At 35.6% G+C, this 21,193-nt stretch overlaps 3 protein-coding genes across 4 annotated transcripts in view; 1 reads left to right on the top strand and 2 right to left on the bottom strand.

Annotated features, from left to right (window-relative positions):
* The window catches only part of LOC120421797 (uncharacterized), a 418,386-nt gene that overhangs the window by 384,004 nt on the left and 13,189 nt on the right, over positions 1-21,193 (bottom strand). The window lies entirely within an intron of this gene.
* Positions 5,763-6,282, bottom strand: LOC120429297 (uncharacterized). Its single transcript, XM_039594526.1, has 2 exons — positions 6,206-6,282; positions 5,763-6,137 (listed from the first exon to the last, which is right to left on the bottom strand). The coding sequence occupies exons 1-2, from the start codon at positions 6,275-6,277 to the stop codon at positions 5,814-5,816; spliced, it is 396 nt and encodes a 131-aa protein (XP_039450460.1). The 5' UTR covers positions 6,278-6,282; the 3' UTR covers positions 5,763-5,813.
* LOC120429300 (uncharacterized) lies at positions 8,966-19,920 on the top strand. Its single transcript, XM_039594528.2, has 3 exons — positions 8,966-9,079; positions 9,134-9,451; positions 19,000-19,920. The coding sequence occupies exons 1-3, from the start codon at positions 9,026-9,028 to the stop codon at positions 19,321-19,323; spliced, it is 696 nt and encodes a 231-aa protein (XP_039450462.1). The 5' UTR covers positions 8,966-9,025; the 3' UTR covers positions 19,324-19,920.

The raw sequence follows: 21,193 nt of genomic DNA, 5'->3' as shown, positions 1-21,193 counted from the left end.
CATCGGTGGAATCCTACGCTGCGTAGATTCCGAGGGAAGCATAAAAAAAGACCAACCAGAGGTCACGTCTTGGTGGCCGATTGGCCAAACCGAGCAACACGTGCCCGAGCACCAGAAGGTCGAAGAAGGAAAGTTGTAATTCGAAAACAAAGTATAGTCTCCTTTTCCCCAAAGGGGATGGGAAGGTGGTTCTCGGTAGAGAACGTTAAGGGATTCAGGTTGTTGATTCACTTCTTCACTTTTGGAGCGAACGCAAACAGAGCAACGGGGAAGAATCTTCAGAGCAGGGCTTAAAATCACTTTGTTGTGGTCTTTTGGGGGGAAACGAACGGAAGAGCTGTTACGCAAGTGGATTGTTTTCTAAAGTCCTGCGAGCTTGAAGTTGACTTCCTTTGGTTCGGATCGACCAGTTATATAATTTAAACTTCACTTTGGTAACCTAGACCAAGGTCGCATCTCGCAGGAAAGGATTCCGTAGAATGTTACACAATCCCGGATTAGGACGGTGGCAATAAAATTCCGGAAAATTGGATCAGAGAAAAGCCAACAGTTCTTGGAAATTCCAGTAGAAGAAAAAACGAAACATGAGCTGAAAAGCGTTGTACCCAGGGTTGGACAAATTCTTCCGAATCACTCACGTCTAACATTGCTTTTTATTTGAACTCTTCCAGAGAACACCGGGAAAATGCCTGGTCGATACAGGACAGCAGCATAACGAGAAGTGTTCCCAAGAAGGCGTGTTCTTCATCAATAATTCATCGGTTTTCTCGGTGCGTCAGTGTTCAAGTCTTCCCAGAAGGAAAAGGATTAAGGGTTTTAGTTGCAATCGAAACGATACACACGACAGGTGTTTCAGGATGTTGTTGTTAGAACGGGTTGACAGTTATTGACGTTCTGAAACTTTAAACAGGTGTTTTAAAACGTATTCTTAATCTCCTAACAATATTTCACACACAACTGAACGATGCAGATGCAAATAAAAAATCCTATGTAATGTTGACAGCTCCCATACAAACTGAGCCTACCCCGGCCTTGTTGGCCTTGTTTTGGTTTAAAACCACAAAATAAGCATTCTGGAATCATTTTCTTTAAAAACTTGTTTAGAGTTACGCCACGTTCAAATATTAGTCTAGAACAGCTGAAGTGAGCGTGCCGCAAAAGCCGTCACGAAAAAAAAGTTTCCTATGCAAATTTTGAGTTTCGTAGTTAATGGGTGGACACCGACGAGGCCCACTTGCCATCTGTCAGTGAATACGCGCAACTCACGAAAGCTGTCATCCCCGAGAAGACGGTAAAAACTTGGAATAACATTTTTTGATATTTGAACATACTAGACCAATAACATTTTATGTTATTTATGACAAGATTTGTTATTCGTCGCTATGATTTTTTTTTTGTTATTGGATTGTTATTGTAATAACAGACCAATAACAATTGTCGTTATTCTTCGAACAAATCTTTGTTATTATTTTTTGTTATTTTAACAACTAATCCGATCATCCCAATAACAGTTGAAGCTATTCTTCCATAACAAAAAATGTTATTCCAAAGTTGTTTTGGCTTTCAACCCATATCAGACCAAAAAAAATTGTTTTGATAACATACACTGTTATTAAACCCTTATGCAAAAATGGATTTTTCAAGAAGATTCCATAACACTTTCTGTTATTTTAACAGTATTTGTTATTGAAATGGCATGCATTTTGTTATTACCGTCTGCCCGGGTCTTAGGGTTCTTTTGGGTTACACCGGAACTTTTAATCAAAATTTTGTTTTTTTTTTTTCTATTTCCAACAATTAAAACGTACAAAATATTTGTAATTTGACTCTTTTTTTCAAAAAGATAAGATCTCTTTTCGAATTTTTGACACAAAGGAAAAAAGTTTCTAAGATATCTAGACTTTTTAAAAGATTCCACAAATGAAGGAAAAAGGTTACAAAAATAGCTTCGAAAAAGCATTTTTTTTAATATCACATCTCAAGGAATAAAGATAATCTTTTGAATAAAAAATGCGGTCATTTTATTTTAAATTTGTAATTCATAACATTTTATTTAATTTTAAAGTCTTCTAATATCCAGAAATGTAATTGAGAAATATGTTTTTTTTTTTCAAAATACTTTTAGTATAACTTTTTTTCTAAAATTATTTTTGTAGTCGACTAGTAGTGTGTTTTGTTTTTTTGATTTTATTTTTAACGTTGTAAGATATCTAAACATCTGTAAATCACTTTTCGATTTGGGGATTGTTTGTACCTATAAAACTAGACTTAGGCAAAATCCAATTGAACATAAAGATTCAAAATGCATCTGAAAGAGCTTTAAAAATGCAACAAATTGCGGGGTGAAAATTCTCAATTGGTTATATCTAAAGGGAATTATTGGCATTTTAGTGAAAAAAGGGCAATCTTTCAAACTCGAATAAAAAAGTGTTCCATTCCATCGATTCAAACTGGAGCTTGTAGGGACATCTGGGACTATCATCTGAAACTGAGAACGCTTTAGGTAAGGCAGTTTAGACACTTTAAGATCTCATTTTCTGGTGATAATTTTATCAAAATCGTGTCTCTGAGTCAATTTCACAATAGAAACATGCATAAAAATGTTTATAATCAACCTTTTGAAAAATAATAGTAAAAAAAAAATAAGAGACAGCTTTTTTATCCTTAGAATTGTACATGATTTTTATGCTTAGTGATTTTTCACGCTCGAAAATTTCAAATTTCACGGGGACCTCAATTTCATAAGACCACATTTAAAGCAAATTTCGCAGAACGTGAAAAATGTTATAATAACTCTGAAAATCTTATGTTTAAATCACAGAAACTGATTTTTATGCTTTTATTTAAATAATATAAAAAACACCTTCAATAAATTTGAACCTGACACAAAAAAAAATCTTGTAATTTTCCTAAGAGTTGGTTTATGGATGGGCTCGATTTATATATATTTTGAAAATAAAAAGTAGGGCATGCGTATTCTCTTTTATTGAGCTGCTTTTTTTAATAAAAAGTTTAAAAAGTTCTATATTTAAATTTCAAATTAAAATGCAAAAATAATATATTTGTCACAAAATCGAAATTTTCACTCAAAATGAAAACAAAAACAAAAAATAATATTTTTTTACTTTTACGGGAATTGCCCACCCAAATTATCAAATATCGTTAAAGCTAAACAGGACTCAGAAAAATCTGAATTGTTTAAACAAGTTTATTTCAAAGTTAAAAAATATCCTTCATTTTAATTTGAATGAAACAAAGCTTGATTCTTTTATTTTTATTTTTTTGAAACTAAAACTAGCAGTAAAATTTTTGTTGCAGCAAATGAAAATATTACTAAACTTAGAAAGTTTCTAAAAAACAAAATTAACAATTCTTCAAGTGGTTCATATAAAGCCTTCAAATGTAAACTAATAAAATTTATTTAAATAGTCTGTATAGATGAAATATTTCATATGTTGTAATTTTGAAAAAATAAAATGATTTGAGAAAATTGATAAATTTCACGGATTAAACGCCGTCGAAATCATCAAAAATCACAAACCCTATGCTAGTAACTAAACAAGGGTATTCACTCGAGATTATTTTTTTTCACGCGTTTCACACAAACATAAAATTTCACGGGATTTCGCAGGGAAAGCCAAATTTTCAGTTATTTTTCAAAAGTTTTACTGTTTTTTTTTTCTCTGAGAAGTCCTAAGCAATATGTATAGTTTTGTTGAAGATAGCAAATCGATCAAAAATTTAGTTCTCATCAGCGATGGAATAATCATCATCAAAAGAAAATCTTTGGACGTTCATCAAGAGAAAAAATCCGAAGGGAGCATGGCTCTCCTCTCTCGCGCACGAAAGATCGGTAAAAAGAATCTAAAAAAAATCATCATCTTGATTATTCGGCGGAACATCTTTTTCACTACTACACATGCAAGTGTAACGTCACACGTCAAAAAATGGCCTGTCACTATTTGTAGATGGGCAATGTGTGTAAACACAGTGAAATAAATATTATTAAGTGGTGCTAACAAGGAAATTCACAAAAAATCATCAGCAGATTGATTTGCTAGAAAAATTTCGGGAGTTATTTTCTTTTGCGTGATTTGCCTCCTCTCTCATTCGCGGGTGAAAAAAATTCGCAAGCGAAAATGATTTTTTTGCGATTATTCCATCCCTGGTTCTCATGGTTTGTTTGTATATTTCAATAGCGTTTTTATATGATTTAAATTTGAATTGAGTCTTGTATGGACAAATTATGAAGAAAACAGTCTTCTTCTGTAGTCAAAAACATAAAACATGCTAATAAATTTCTTAAGAGAATTAATCTTAAAAATAAATCAAAGAGCAAAGATCCCTTTAAAGACTGTAATGTTTTATATAAATATGTTTATGTTTATGTGAGAATCCAATTTTTTTTTTCTTTTTGTAAACAATGTTTTCTTGAGTTCCAAATCTTGCCGCAAGAAAATTTACATTGAAATGGTTCTTTTTTGACATTCCAACCAACTTGGAATAAGATGATTTGATAATTCGCTGTGGTCTTCCACACACAAGATTTTTGTATGATTTTGTGGAATTTTACAATTTTTTTACTTAGTGACCAAGAGGATATTTTGTTATATTTTCAAAAAAATGGAACTTTGAATATTTAAAATATCTTATTTTGTTTCACCAACCACTTTGCTCCACTGGGGTTTAACTTGAAAGGCAGAGCCACTTTCACGGCCGAGTTACCAGTCCAAGTGAGCCGGTGGTCTCCGATTATCCATAATTAATGATGTAATTAATTCTGTTCTCCTTTCAGAGCGATCTCGCGTCCCAGGTGCCCATTGTCAAAAGAGTTTGCGAGAGTTTTTTTTTCTCTCTGAATTTGTTTAATTCAAGATTTTTACAATTTATAAGCCGACATAGGTTTTGGCGATCTGTCTTTAAATATATTTTTTTTATTTAAAATAACGTGTAAAACCTGTTGTCTGTGAGCTTCCATGAACAGTCAAGCATTGTAAAGGTGAAATTTTGAGAATTAATTTCATGCCACTCCATTCGACGAGTTAAATTTCCGGGAAAAACAATCTGCATATGGCTTCCGTTTCCCAGAAGGCTATATTTATTTTACAGCAATTCCACTTAATACAATGTGCTGTGATTAAAGGGCCAACACAAATTCCAACCTTTCATCATGCTACAAAATTTCAATTAATTATTATGAACTTTTCAGAAAACCTTCCATTGTATGACGAACCCCGTGGGAGGCAAATCCACCCCTTCCGCCCTCCCCAAGTGTCGTCAGGTGAAAATCTCTATTTTCATCATTTTCATCAACCTTCAAAAGAGGATTATGAAGGTGTGCTGCGGTGGCAGCTGCCACGTGGTGCCACCTGAAGTACCGTAATGAAGTGCCGGTCTGGGCTGGTTTTCACCTCCTCGAGCCTCCCGTCGCAACTTGGAACTTTGGTTTGGTGGAGCCACGTCAGAAAAAAAGCGGATCCTCCCCGTTTTTGCAGGATGAATATCCTTTGCGTGGGAAAAACAAAGTCGTTATTGTCTCATCAAATGGCATTAGTGCGCGGTTGATGAATTTGGGTAATTAATGTGATTTTTGGGTTTTCGGAGGTAAAAGGATCATGCGATGGGTAGATAGAACAGGGATTTCCCGTTTGAACTTGGGAATGCATGTATTAAAATAAAAAAGCGATATTTTTTCAGAATCCATGTTCTTTTAATTAGTGTAGGAAATGCATGAAAATTAAAAAAAATACTTTTGAGTGTCCTCGAAATATGCTTTATTTCATCACTCATCGCTTAAGACCCCTTTCAACGATCTAATCCTTCCGGTGCTGTCCGAACAGACACTTTTCAATGTCCGCGGCCAGCTGGCACCGGTCGTCGCTCTCCAAGTGCACGCACTTGTCGGCCATCGCGCTCAGCACCTGGAACTTGAGCCCGTCGTGGCCGACGACCCGCATGACGTACGCGATGAAGCCATCCTTGGTGAAGCGCTTGCCGTCCGAAAACTGCGACGCCCGGTACATGCAGTCGAAGAAGCACTTCTGGGTCCTCGTAACCGGCGGCCGGGACTCGCGCAGAACCTGGGCGTCCGCGTCGGAGGCCCCCTCTTCGCGCATGCAGCGTGCCTCGTCGGCGGCCTGTTGTAGAGTTGAACGAGGAGAAGTTAGAGAAAATCGAAAGGTTCTACTGAGAAAATTGTAATTACCACAGAGGCCACTAAGGCCAGGGTTGCCAGCAATCCAACGGTACAGCAGATGTTCATCGTGCAACGATCCATCCAACATTGAGGGTTGAATTTACAAAATAGAACAGAGCCACAACTGTTATCTAGTTCGATCTCATCAAGCTAATAGCTATGTGAACGTTCTGCTATCAACTTCAGAAGGGTTTACATCTTCATATGCGAAGCAATATTTCATATTCGAAGTGCTTGAGGTGTAAATACATTATATCCAAGGACACGACTTTATCAAGCTCAACAATGCAATTCCAATAATTTTTATTTATGGTCTGGTCCTTTTTCAGCCATTCCACGTCAAACAGGAAGTCTCCAAATTAAAAGTGCTCCGATTTGGCTCAAATTTAGAGTGGGGGTTCTTTGGCCCAAATAATTAGACCCTTTTTTTGGCGATTAGGGTGGTCCTATCCGAAATAGGGTGATCCAAAAAATTGCGTTTTTCGTCGATTTTCGCAAAAACCACATTTTTCAAAAAATCATACCTCCGGAACAGCTGAACCAATTTTGAAGCGCCACAATTCGAAAGAAAAGTTATAAGTTGGGCTTTGTGTGTGTGTGTGTGTGTGTGTGCAACCAACCAAACGGGACCACGCGGTTGCTTCTTACAAATAGAGTTGTTTCCATGTATTTTTAGATCTACATTCTATACATGCAAAAAACTCGCATAGGCATTTGGAAGGTGTTAGCTCTGCCGAGCTTCAGTGACCCATTTCTACGCTGGCTAGCCGAGCGCGAGGTACTTCAGCTTTATCGACAAGCCCCGCCCTGAAGAACATTTGCACCAATCGGGTTCAAACGTTATTTAGAACTTCCGAATCCTTGTCAAAATGAACAAGGACCCAGCGCGTATACAGTTGATAGTAACAGTATTCCTAATTCCAGTCATAGCTCACCAAGTCGCGATGGCCTAGTGGTTAGCATTTTTGCTTATCAATCCAAAGGACGGGGGATCGAACCCCGACTCGAGCGACTGTGATTTTTCGTTCATGTTCATAGTTTCAAGATTTATATATCCTATGATTTCTCGTTGGGAGCAGATGGGAATCGAACCCAGGACCATTCGCTTACAAAGCGAACACCGTAACCAGTCAGCCACGGCCGCTCCTAAAAGTTATAAGTTGGGCTTTTAAGGAAAAATATGTTGAGGTCCAAAAAAACTAGCTGAATATTTCAAAAGGTCATATGAAAATTTCATTTGCCGATTTCAAGGTCTCGGGACCAAAGAGCCTATGTCTGAAAATATTTTTCCCTGATTCCTTGTAATATTTTACATAACATATAAAAAAATTGCGAATATCCATTAACACGTTTCGGAGATATGATTTTTTTTGAATTTATTTTTTTGCTTTTTACTTACTTTCTCTGTCATTCTCGAACGAAGAAAATGTAGGAATTCATGTATTTTTTATATTGGATGAAATTTTAGTTTTCTTCCATACAAGTCTCCATACTATTTTGTTAATCATCCATACAAAAGACGGTTAAATATTTTTGTTTTATGTTTTATGTTTTATGTTTTATGTTTTATGTTTTATGTTTTATGTTTTATGTTTTATGTTTTATGTTTTATGTTTTATGTTTTATGTTTTATGTTTTATGTTTTATGTTTTATGTTTTATGTTTTATTTTTTATGTTTTATGTTTTATGTTTTATGTTTTATGTTTTATGTTTTATGTTTTATGTTTTATGTTTTATGTTTTATGTTTTATGTTTTATGTTTTATGTTTTATGTTTTATGTTTTATGTTTTATGTTTTATGTTTTATGTTTTATGTTTTATGTTTTATGTTTTATGTTTTATGTTTTATGTTTTATGTTTTTATGTTTTATGTTTTATGTTTTATGTTTTATGTTTTATGTTTTATGTTTTATGTTTTATGTTTTATGTTTTATGTTTTATGTTTTATGTTTTATGTTTTATGTTTTATGTTTTATGTTTTATGTTTTATGTTTTATGTTTTATGTTTTATGTTTTATGTTTTATGTTTTATGTTTTATGTTTTATGTTTTATGTTTTATGTTTTATGTTTTATGTTTTATGTTTTATGTTTTATGTTTTATGTTTTATGTTTTATGTTTTATGTTTTATGTTTTATGTTTATGTTTTATGTTTTATGTTTTATGTTTTATGTTTTATGTTTTATGTTTTATGTTTTATGTTTTATGTTTTATGATTTATGTTTTATGTTTTATGTTTTATGTTTTATGTTTTATGTTTTATGTTTTATGTTTTATGTTTTATGTTTTATGTTTTATGTTTTATGTTTTATGTTTTATGTTTTATGTTTTATGTTTTATGTTTTATGTTTTATGTTTTATGTTTTATGTTTTATGTTTTATGTTTTATGTTTTATGTTTTATGTTTTATGTTTTATGTTTTATGTTTTATGTTTTATGTTTTATGTTTTATGTTTTATGTTTTATGTTTTATGTTTTATGTTTTATGTTTTATGTTTTATGTTTTATGTTTTATGTTTTATGTTTTATGTTTTATGTTTTATGTTTTATGTTTTATGTTTTATGTTTTATGTTTTATGTTTTATGTTTTATGTTTTATGTTTTATGTTTTATGTTCATTTTGTAGTGCGTCTTTGGTATGTTTTTATTTTTTTCGATTTAGAAATTCTTAATAGATATCGCCAAGACTTATGATATTTCCAGGGATCTTCCACTTGGGTGCACAAAAGTTAATCGCTCTGCACGCGTCTCTAAACAGTCATCCTGATCGATTAAAGAGTTTATTTATATTGAAGTGGTTGAAACTTTATACTGACAAATTAAAGTGCGATGGAAATTTTGGCAGTGCTTAGTTGTTTCGTTATGGTTGCTACTTCAATAAAGGTATTTAGAAAAAGATCTTTAAAATTTTAATCACCACCAAACTTCCTCCCTCAGATGACCCTAAACGAGCACCGATGCCGCGACCTGGAGGAGGCCACCGACGAGGACGTTCAAGTGTACCAAGACGCACGGTTTCCGCAAACCCGAACGGCCAGGTGCTTTTACGACTGCATGTTCCAGTACTACGGCATCTCGGACGGGCACCGGTTTTGCAGAGAGGCGTTTCTGAGAATTGCCCTGGACCGATCCCAGCCGGAGCAGGCTCAGCAGTATGTTCGGAACGCCGCTGACCATTGTGAGAGACTCGAGCACGAGGACCGGTGCGAGCTGGCAGCCAATATTCTCAAATGCTTCAGTGATGAGAAGTATCCAGTTTAATTTTAACAAAACTATTGCGAACTGTTCAGATGAGGCGCTATTAGGGTGACAATGAAAAAATCGTCATCGGGGATACCCCCTGGCTCGGGTCTTCAACTATCTACACAATAAAACAAAATGTAAATTTAGGAGGTGTTATTTTGGAAGGTTGAATATATCCTCATTGATGATGTAATTTTACCTCAGTTCAGACTGGAAAAGTGACATCACATCAGAAAAGTGGTAAAATTACACATTTTCAGAGGCAAAATTACACATTTTTTCTGACATAGAAAACGTACCCCTTCCTAGACGTAATACTACCATGATTTTTTACTGTGTATTCATACAAAAACTTCCTCTTTAAAAAGCTAATAACACGTCAGGTATGACTCGAATTTCCCATATATTTTTTTTTTTCAATTTTTCCCATACAAATTTCAACGATCAATAGCGACCCTCAAACCTTAACCGATTTGGTTTAAAATTGGCATAGTTAATTGCACTTGTCTGAGGAATCGTGTCAGATGCAAAATATTATTCAAAAAAAGCGGATTTAATTCAATGTTGTAATGTGTTTTCGAATTAAACTTTTATCCAATTTGAAATGCTTGAAGATAAATTTAGTCAAAATTTTTAGAAAAAATATTTTTGAAATTTTAATATCAAATTTTATAATATTTAAGGAGCTTAAAATATACAATTGATAATTATAATTAAATTTGAGGATTTTTTTTCAATATTATCCTGGTGTCAATTTCAAAAATGTTTTTATTAGATTTCTAAATTATGATTTAGATTGTTATTTTGTTGTGGTAATTTTGATTTTTATAAGGGGTTACATACATGTAACCCCGTGTGGATCAATCGGACCGCGCACTGGACTCATAATCCAGAGGTTGCTGGTTCGAGTCCCGCGGCGGGCGCTCTAAAAATTCTAAGTGTATATATGGGTATCCGGTGCCGTCGCTCCGTGCCGTACTCAAACACTTAGGAGCCCAGGGCGGCGAAGTCCTTGTAGTTAAAAGGAAGACACTAGTGGTTGGTACAAGCAATAGTGGCCGACAGCTATAAAGTCAACTTCGTTTTATACATACATGTAAATCGACAAAAAAGTCAGTGGTTGGTGTGAGCACTCACTAAATTTTATCTAAATTCTGTTTTCAGGGAATTAAAATATACATTTTTATCTACAGTCATGCCTCGGTTTTGCACGCCTCGGTTTTGCACTGCCCCGGTTTTGCACCGTTCAGCTACCTCGGTTAAGCACGACCCAGTGCTTAACTGAAACACAGAGCTTATGGGATTTTGGCTATATGGGAGACATTGCACAGTGGTCCAGATCGCAAAATTAAGTGGAAAATGGATTTTCCGAAAAATGGTGACGTTTTGGAGCTTTGGTGTCTTCAGAAGAGTTGTTGCAAATGGAAAGGGGCAACTTTTGGTTTGGTTCAAAATTAGGGTGGTTCACGATTAGGGTGATTTTGAAAATCTAACTTTTCAGGAATATTTTTGGGAATTTTTTTGTCTTCTAGAAAGTTGATGGGCTTGCCAATCCAAGCAACTTTGTCGAAGACACCAAAATTTTATCTCGTAATCTACGCCTTCTATGACCAAATTTATAAAAAGCATCTGAGCAAACCTTCAAAAATCAGTTTTTTGAACGTGGCAATTCAGGGTTAACTTTTAGAGAAAAGTGATATTCGGAGCACTTTTAGAGCTCTACAAAACAAACATTTTCATTTTTTGACATGTCAATTTGGACTTAAGGGTCAAAAGTTACAGCCATTTTAAGGTAAAAAAGATGCAAATTTAAAACTTAAATATCTCAAAATGGCGCAAGCCAAATTTTAAGCACTAGGTTGCATTTGAAAGAAGAGATCTAGCACTACAAACGCTGAAAAAATCTCAGGGGTGTTTTTCTTTAAACTTGAGATATCTTCATTTGAAAAAGTCTAATTTTCAAGGGAAAACCATATGGGACCACCCTAACGAAATTCGAAAATTGTCCAAATATATGTTTTTTTTGGCTCAATTCTGAGGGCAGATTCAGATTCAGCGGGCAAAATTACATGGAAAAACATATATTTGGACAATTTTCGAATTTCGTTAGGGTGGTCCCATATGGTTTTCCCTTGAAAATTAGACTTTTTCAAATGAAGATATCTCAAGTTTAAAGAAAAACACCCCTGAGATTTTTTCAGCGTTTGTAGTGCTAGATCTCTTCTTTCAAATGCAACCTAGTGCTTAAAATTTGGCTTGCGCCATTTTGAGATATTTAAGTTTTAAATTTGCATCTTTTTTACCTTAAAATGGCTGTAACTTTTGACCCTTAAGTCCAAATTGACATGTCAAAAAATGAAAATATTTGTTTTGTAGAGCTCTAAAAGTGCTCCGAATATCACTTTTCTCTAAAAGTTAACCCTGAATTGCCACGTTCAAAAAACTGATTTTTGAAGGTTTGCTCAGATGCTTTTTATAAATTTGGTCATAGAAGGCGTAGATTACGAGATAAAATTTTGGTGTCTTCGACAAAGTTGCTTGGATTGGCAAGCCCATCAACTTTCTAGAAGACAAAAAAATTCCCAAAAATATTCCTGAAAAGTTAGATTTTCAAAATCACCCTAATCGTGAACCACCCTAATTTTGAACCAAACCAAAAGTTGCCCCTTTCCATTTGCAACAACTCTTCTGAAGACACCAAAGCTCCAAAACGTCACCATTTTTCGGAAAATCCATTTTCCACTTAATTTTGCGATCTGGACCACTGTGCATTGGCTTTAATCGTATGAAAAATCATGCAAACATAAAAAAATATAGTGTTTTGGAATTGGGATGGTGTCAGTTATCGATTAAAATTATTATTTCATGAAAATTTTCACAAAAACACGTATTTTTCCTGTATTTCGAAAATGCATTTTTTTTCTCTAAAGAATCCAAAAATATATTGTTATTGCAATATGGGTATCAAATGATCAGGTTTTTTTCATACATTTCGGATGTAATAACAACATTTTTAGAAAATACTCCAAATTTTCACAAAACTACGTTTTTTCGAAAAAAGTACTCAAAATTTCAATTTAGCAATATGGGTATCAAACGATCGAGTTTTTTCATACATTTCGAATGTAACAACATTTTTAGAAAAAACTTAAAATTTTCACAAAACTACGTATTTTCAAAAAATAATCAAAATTTCCGTTTTTACAATGTAAGTATCGAACGATCCGGATTTTTTCATAAATTTCGAATGTAATAACAATATTTTTTGAAAATACTCCAAATTTTCACAAAACTACGTATTTTTGAAAAAAAAAAATACACAAAATTTCCGTTTTTACAATGTGGGTATCAAACGATCGGGATTTTTTTCATTCATTTCGATCGTAATAACAATATTTTTTGAAAATACTAAAAAAATCACAAAACAACGTATTTTTGCTAAACTTTTCAAAATTTCAGTTTTTACATTATGGGTATCAAATAATCATTTTTTTTAAATACATAGTTTTGTGAAAATTTTGAGTGTTTCATTTTTTTAATAACTTTCGAAATGAAAGAAAAAATCCCGATCGTTTGATACCCACATTGTAAAAACGGAAATTTTGAGCATTATTTTGGAAAATACGTAGTTTTGTGAAAATTTTGAGTATTTTCAAAGAATATTGTTATTACATTCGAAATGTATGAAACCATCCAGATCGTTTGATACCCACATTGTAAAAACGGAAATTTTGAGTATTTTTTTTCGAAAATATGTGGTTTTGTGAAATTTTTTAGTATTTTCAAAAAAATATTGTTATAACATTCAAAATGTATGAAAAAATCCTGATCGCTCAACACTCACATTGTAAAAACAGAAATTTTGAGTATTTTTTTTCGAAAATACGTAGTTTTGTGAAAATTTTGAGTATTTTCAAAAAATGTTGTTATTATATTGGAAATGTATGAAAAATCCCGATTGTTTGAAATTAACATTTTAAAAACGGAAATGTTGAGTATTTTTTTCAAAAATACGTAGTTTTGTGAAAATTTGGAGTATTTTCAAAAAATAATGTTATAACATTCAAAATGTATGAAAAAATCCCGATCGTTCGATACCCACATTGTAAAAACGGAAATTTGAGTATTTTATTTAAAAATATGTAGTTTTGTGAAAATTTTGAGTATTTTCTAAAAATGTTGTTATTACATTCGAAATGTGTGAAAAAATCCCGATCGTTTGATACCCATATTTAAATAATTGAAATTTTGAGTATTTTTTCGAAAAGACGTAGTTTTGTGAAAATTTGGAATATTTTCTAAAAATGTTGTTATTACATCCAACATGTACGAAAAAACCTGATGATTTGATACCCATATAGCTATAACAATATATTTTTGGTTTCTTTAGAGAAAAAAAAATGCATTTTCAAAATACAGGAAAAAAAAGGTATTTTTTTGTAAAAATTTCCTTGAAATTTTAATTTTAATGGATAGTTGACATCATCCCGGTTCCAAAACACTATAATATTTTAATGTTTGCATGATTTTTCGTACGATTAAAGCCAATGTCTCCCAAAATCCCATAAGCTCTGTGCCTCGGTTATGCACGCCTCGGTTTTGCATCCCCCATATGCGGTGCTAAACCGAGGCATGACTGTATTATCAAAACAAATTTTAAGACATTTGATTGTATCATGGCCGAGATATAGCTATTTGAAGTTAGCAGTTTCAAAAAAACGGGTACCACGATATCTTAACACTGCCTTGACCAAATTTGCTCAAAATTTTGGTGAAGACTCGTTAAACCGGTCCTGTGTGCATGACGAAAGCCGATTTTCAAAAACGGAACGGAATCGACGTAACACCTTATAATGTGGCCCTCTTAAACCTTGCGGTTTCGTCAACGGATCCACAGGCGTGTATCGTTCTTTTTGCGACAAGACTCCGCCTCCCGGGTCTCCTAAGTGTGAAGGTATGGGCACGGGGAGAGGGCACCGAATACCTATATTTACACTTAGAATTTTTTACGTCCGCCCCGGGATTCGAACCGGCGACCTCTGGATTGTGAGTCCAGTGCGCGGTCCGATTGATCCACACAGGCAGACAAAATACAAAAATCAAAACTGACGATTTTTTATATGAAAAACACAAACATATTTTTATCTTTTTTTAACATAAGTTTTTTGAAAATCACGTCTGCCAGTGATTTTCAAAAAACTTATGTTAAAAAAAGATAAAAATATGTTTGTGTTTTTCATATAAAAAATCGTCAGTTTTGATTTTTGTATTTTTTTTTTAAATCAAAACTTTAAAATCGAGCTTCGTCATGCACACGGGATATGTCTTGAGAGTCTTCACCCTAAATTTTAGCTAATTTTGTCAATCCCATCTCGAGATATCATTGCACCTGTAAATCAACTCGGTGTTTCGAGAAAAACGCTCAGAAAGTTTGACAGTCCGCTTTGCGCATGGCAAAACGTTGAGCTTAAATTCGTCTCTAACTCAGTTTAAGGTGTAACGGGCCATCATTAAATATGGCGAAAAAACATGGTTGGCAAATTTTCCGGTTTCACCCTAACGATGATACTTTTTTGTTCCACCCTAATCTGCAAAAAATTGCAACGTTTTGGAAGTTTTCTATTTTTTCGAAAAATATACATGCAGCATACAACAAAACATAATCACCATGCACAAAACGTTCGTGGGAATCCAGAAAAACAAGCAGAATTGGCGTAAAATACGTATTTTTCCTTTAATTTTGACTATTTTTGAGCACTATATTTTTCCCATACAAAAAACACCGCTTCGGCAATCACCTCCAAAAAGACGTTTTATTCACTTTACCTTTACGAAACAGCAATCACCGTACGTGCTGCAGCCAGGAGAATCTGCCAGTTTCCACCAAATGCCACAAAACCCGCGAATTCCGTCAAAACGTCGTTCTAAACTTGCGAAGTGAAATTTTCCAAGAGATAATTTGCATTTTTCGACACGATTCAATACCAGCAACAGTTGCATTAGTATGTGTAGTCATCAAGATTCTTACCACAGGTTGTTGCCAGAATTTATTTTCGAGCACTTTATATTAAAATACCTCTGTATGGTTTTTTTTCCTTTTGTTCATCAAAAAACACTTGAAAAGTGATTAAATATTTAATTATTGTTTACTATGGAAACTTTAAATGGCAAATGAGCGAAATAAAATGATAAAAATCAAGATTCGATTATACCGAAGAAAAGTTGATTTAAAAATTGTAACATCTTTGGCAACACTTTCGTTTGACACGTCTCGCACGCAACTGACAGTTCTGTTTGTTTTCATTCTGTCAGCCCAGCCGTGCTAAATAATCTCGTCCCGTTTTTCGTCCGCGAAATCTATTCCGAGTCAAAGTTACGAGGTCCGTTCCATTCTACCTCGCCCTAATCGAGACCATGTTCCGGTGCTCCTCGCTCTGATCGTAGGGGAAATCTTTGTGCGAAAGTTAAAAGTCGTCGCTCTTGGTGAAATTGAATCGAGCATTATCTGCGGTTGAAGCTGCTGTCGCCAAAGGAGCTGCTGCAGCTACCTGATTTGATATGAAAGGTGACTTATCTCCACGAAGGGCATCGTGCTGGTCCGGGTGCTTCCGGTACGGTGCAGGCGAAGCAATCGACCTGATTGAGAAAATGCTCAATGTTGCGCCGCAGACGGTACTTTCAAATTCCGGATTTGGGCCACGAGCAACACGACGATTCGAACGCGATCTAAACGGCGTACAATATCGTGACGTAGAACTGTGGAACGGTTTGCGGCGGGTTGCACGTTCACCGGGGTGCTAAATAGGGTAAGCTTAACCTTGTTTTAAAGAAAATCTAAGATATTTATCATCCTTCTTTTTTCAGTTGAACTATCTAATCTAAGGGATTCACATCATAATTTAAGCAAATTGGACGACTTCGACTTAACGCCTTCATCTCAACTATGTTAAGGTAAAGCTACATATTCCTGTTTTGCTGCTGATTCCTTAATTCCGTTCATCGAGCAGCGGGAAATTCATTTGAAGTGACCCTTGCTCATTTCGTTCAAAAATCAACACGTTCCGGCATGTTGCGATCCTTCGCGTGATGTCAAAACTCGTTAAACCTGGTCAAAAGATGTCATCAAAAAACGAATCTTAAAAAAATAGACTTCGATGTGCTAAAAACAGTTTTGTCGGGAGTTGCGGCCATACAAACCCCGAGAGTCACAAATGTTCCAATTTCGAATGTAGCTAGGTTACAATAAAGTTTGTATTTATTAAAAGAAAAAATATATAACTCTATGAAAAGAAAAGAAAACAGCTTCAGAAATATTCTGCCGTAATTTATCATTTAGCCAAATGCTGGAATAATTTGGTTTATTAATTTTACAAGATTGATTCTGTAAAGGACCTTTTAATCTGTCGTCTTTTCGATCTTCGTGTTCAAAAAACGTGGTAAATGGCTTTTATTTTATTTTTTCTATATTTTTCTGCTCTTATTTATTACGGATTATTTGGCATTTAAAAATTTAATAAGGGGCCAACCAGAAACTACGCGGATACGCGCACTCGTAGTTTGTGGAAGCCCCTAACGTGTTTGTTTACATCAGTTATGTAACCAAACTGATACTTCACCAATACAATTATAAAAGATTGACACTAACTAATACAGGCAAATTTTAATGATAATCATCACACCAATACTTTTACATTGCACTAATACACTGATACTTTCGATGATGAGGCGTTTCACCTTAATCATGTAATATCTTCATGAAACTTTCAGGGGTGATTGAAAATTATCATTTAGTGGATCAATAAATTTTCTGTAACATGAAATTATGTGATTTTCTACATGTATGTAACCCCTTAATAAGAAAATGTTCAAAAGCTTAAAAATGGATCCATAAGTTCATAGAAACTACATAAAATGAGCAAGGGTAACCCCTTCAAAACATATAATAATAAAAATTATAGTTTTTTTACTTGATTGTTCATTGGGGACCATCCATAAACCACGTGAAGGCGTTGGGGGGGGGGGGGGAGGGAGGGTTCAGCGATTGTCTATGCTCCATACAAAAAAGCTTTGTTTTGTATGGATATTGTCCACGAAGGGGGGGGGGGAGGGTGGTTTATGGATGGTCCCTTAGCTTTATATTACTTTTGAAAGTTTCATCACATACTTCATGTTTCAAGGAGGATTTAGGACTGCAAAACAAACTGTTAAACCTCAAACTTGGTAACACAATAATCATTTACGGTTGGCTCGATGTTAAATTTAGTTTTTTTGAAATTTGCAGATCTCAACTGCATTAATAATATATAAAAATAAATAATCGAGATGAACCCATTAAACCAGTCGTTACCTCAAATACCGTTTTGGAAATGTATTGTCTATGCTGATTTACAAACATTCAAATATTTGAAGTTGAAATTCGACAAATTTACTTGAATTTATCGAAAAAAATCTTTCCGAGCCAAGTCGACTTGCAGGACATACGACCCAAATAGGTCACAAAAAGGCCCTAAATCAGCCCTAAATAATGACCAACGTTTTACAACGTGGCGACATTGACCATTTCGTCTGAAAAGTCCTGCGTCAGTCGGTTGGTAGTTACGACTCGGCTGCACCCAAGTCCCGAACCCTCTTCTGGTCTGTCTGGGTCAAATTTTCGGCGCTGACACTGACAAAAAGTGACTCTTTTGCAAACTTTATGCCGGTCGTTTCGAATAATGGACAGTGTGTCAACTGCGCTCTACAAATGACGTAACTTTGTTTTGGAATGATTGTTTTTGGTCACAAGTAAGAGATTGAAACCAAGAGAGTCCACAAATTTCAACCGTCTGAATATTTAATAAAAATGCTACGTTTTTCTCGTTCGATCCCTCACACTTGGCACTAAAGTCAGCCGATGTCTGGCAACACTGCGCAATACCGGTGGAATTTCGCGGACCACCGGAAGGGCAATAATCGTTCGTTCGGAGATTGTTTTTCCTCTGAAATGGTGTATAATTTGCGAAAGGGATGGCTCCGGAAGCTCCGTTTTATGGCCTCCTCTGGGAGGCAGCCTGCCGAATTAGGCTTTTTGGAGGACGCCGGAATGAGGCGTGTTTTTGTGTTTTTTCTTCTTTAACTTTGAAGGATTCTGAGAGGGATTGTGGGATTAACAGAGTTGTAAGGGTTGTTGTGAAAACAGGTGGATCGTTTTTAACTTGAAAGCTCGGTTGATCGAGCGTGACTGCATCGGAATGCGTTGTCAGCTTAGGGTAAACAGTAATGACAAGGTGGTGCATCAAGCTAGTTTGATCTAGACCAACTGCTACAGCTGAGCGGAAGTCACAGTGAAGTTACGAGTGTACCTTCTAAATTTCATTTGGATAAAGTACCGTTCTAACCGAGGAATAACTCAACTGTTTTGTGATTGTATCAAGTGATACATCAGAACAATTCAGTTTAACTGAATGTTCCCCTGAAACATGATCGCTCTTGTAATTCTGGCAATATCCACAGTTATTTCATACTCCACGGTAGCAAAATTTCATCGGAATGTTCAAACTTTCAAATCTACCAATTTGCAGACCTCACCAGTCACTCTCCAGCAAATCTGCCGTGATCGCGAGGGAGCATCCATCGATGACGTCCGCCTGGTCAACGAAAGTCACCCCCCGAGAACACGCGTCCAGCAGTGCTTCCTGGACTGTCTCTTTCAACGGTTGGGCTATTCCGACGGGAGGCGATTCCTGAGCGAGGGTTTTCTACGCCAAGCCATGCTGGGGGCAGAACATGACGAACGTAGACGGGCGTTTATGGTCGCGTTGGCCCGTCGATGTGACGGTTTGGTCGGCGAGGATCGTTGCCAGCTGGCGGCTGACATAAGGGCGTGTATTTTTCAGAGAAGTTGATTTATCCCAAATTAAATAAATATTAAAGCTTTTCCTGTCCAATCCCAAAATCCGCCACCAAAGTCGAACCATCTAACTTGGCAAATCGGGTTTAATGGAATTAGCTCACGCCAACCCCTGAAACAGAGCGGGGTTGCTTTCCAGACAACCTGATCGGCTGACCGGAAGGTAGGACAGGCAACCCGCCCCCTACTTTGTGTTTCGTTTTTATTGTTTAACGATTTGCTGGCGATTGCGAAGACTAGACCAAGCCGTCGTCGTCGTCGTCGGGATTATCGTGCAGGAAAAGTAGGCAAAATAGGGTTGGTCACCACGCAACACCGCACAACCGGTCGTCGACGGATTGGATTCGATTGGATAAACTTAACCTCCTCCCCGGGCAGACCGGTTAGAGTTCAGTTCAGTGGAGCAAAAAGGATGATTAATTAGTGGGGAGCCTTGGCAGTTTGCTTCATTTATATGAATACTTTTGCCCTGGGAACGGGAAGTTGTTTCATCAATTACGAACCAAACTGCTTCCGATAGGGATCACGAATGGATTGAAGAAGGGCGGCTCCGAGGCAGGACAGCGAACGGTCTTGTTAGGGTAAGTTGACAAACTTTTGGTGCGACAACTTGACCAAGATAAAGATTTCATGTGTACAGTAATCGCTATAGTCACCCTACCCTTGTGTTTATTTGCGGTGCGTTCCTCAACACACCGCAAACAAGGTTCGCAATTATTCGAGCATTCCCTTGGTGAGGCTCGATGATCGATGAAGTTCCTTCCAGTACTGCTATAAATAGGCTGGCAACCACAAGAAAAAAAAAAGAGAACCAAGAAAGAAAGGTGACAGAAGGTATGCTCTGAACAAATGAACAGATTACGATTTATTGCTGATAGGGAAAAAACCCTTGGCTGTGTAAAAGTGCTGGGGTGTTGTGGCGATGGAGTGGATTACCCTATTTTACTATGTTTTTATCCATTTATCGAAGGAAAGGGTTTTGTTCAGAAAACATTTTTCTGCAAAGAAAACGTGAATTGTGAATTTCGCTGTTATAAACATGTTATTCATAGTAGCTTCAGTATCAATAATGAACCTTATTTTTATAGACATAGAATGTGAAACTTAAAATTCTTCAATTTCTTGTTATTTATCAATTCGTTCATATACGTAGAAGTCAATACTTCCATATACGTAGAAGCCCAGGGCAGCGAATTTCTTAAAGTTAAAAGGAAGGCACTAGGGGCTGATGTTTATAGTATTTTGCAATATTTTTCTTTTCAAATATCGTAATTAAGACCTGAAATTAGAAATTCAGTTAGGTATTTTGTTCATCCCGGGATTTCCTGGGACAACAAAAAAACCACGGATTTTTTCAAAACATTGAATTCACGAATCCCGGGAATTTTTATATGTTGTACCGGGAATTACCGATACTGAAAAAAAAACAAATCGTCGCCATCGTGCTAACTTGTCGTACGTGCATTTTGGGTAAAATTGAGTTAAGAACGCCATTTTGTGCAGCTCACAATGCCTTACCTTTTGACCTTCACAGATCCCCAAAACTCGAAAACAATCCTGAGATATTCAATAAAAACTGAAAAAAACTCCGTGCATTTTTGTCACTTTTCATATGAAAGAAGATTCAACTTTGTCGTGCTATCTTGACACAGTCTGAAAATTGATGTAAGTGCGACAAAGGGCAAAGGGATTCCAGGTCAGGATGCGTTTGACGCACGTACAAGTTAGACTACCGTAAACATTTTCAATTATAACTCGGGACTCCAGCAACCAAATTCAACCAAACTTCGGGACAATGCACAGAATGGTCAGCCAAACAAACCGTGTTTGTTATTGTTTACATTGCGTGCTTTCGTTTTTGTTTA

The sequence above is a fragment of the Culex pipiens genome, chromosome 1 (genome assembly GCF_016801865.2).
Source record: "Culex pipiens pallens isolate TS chromosome 1, TS_CPP_V2, whole genome shotgun sequence".
In the NCBI taxonomy this organism is placed as follows: Eukaryota; Metazoa; Arthropoda; class Insecta; order Diptera; family Culicidae; genus Culex; species Culex pipiens.
This window is presented reverse-complemented; position numbering and strand designations above follow the sequence as displayed.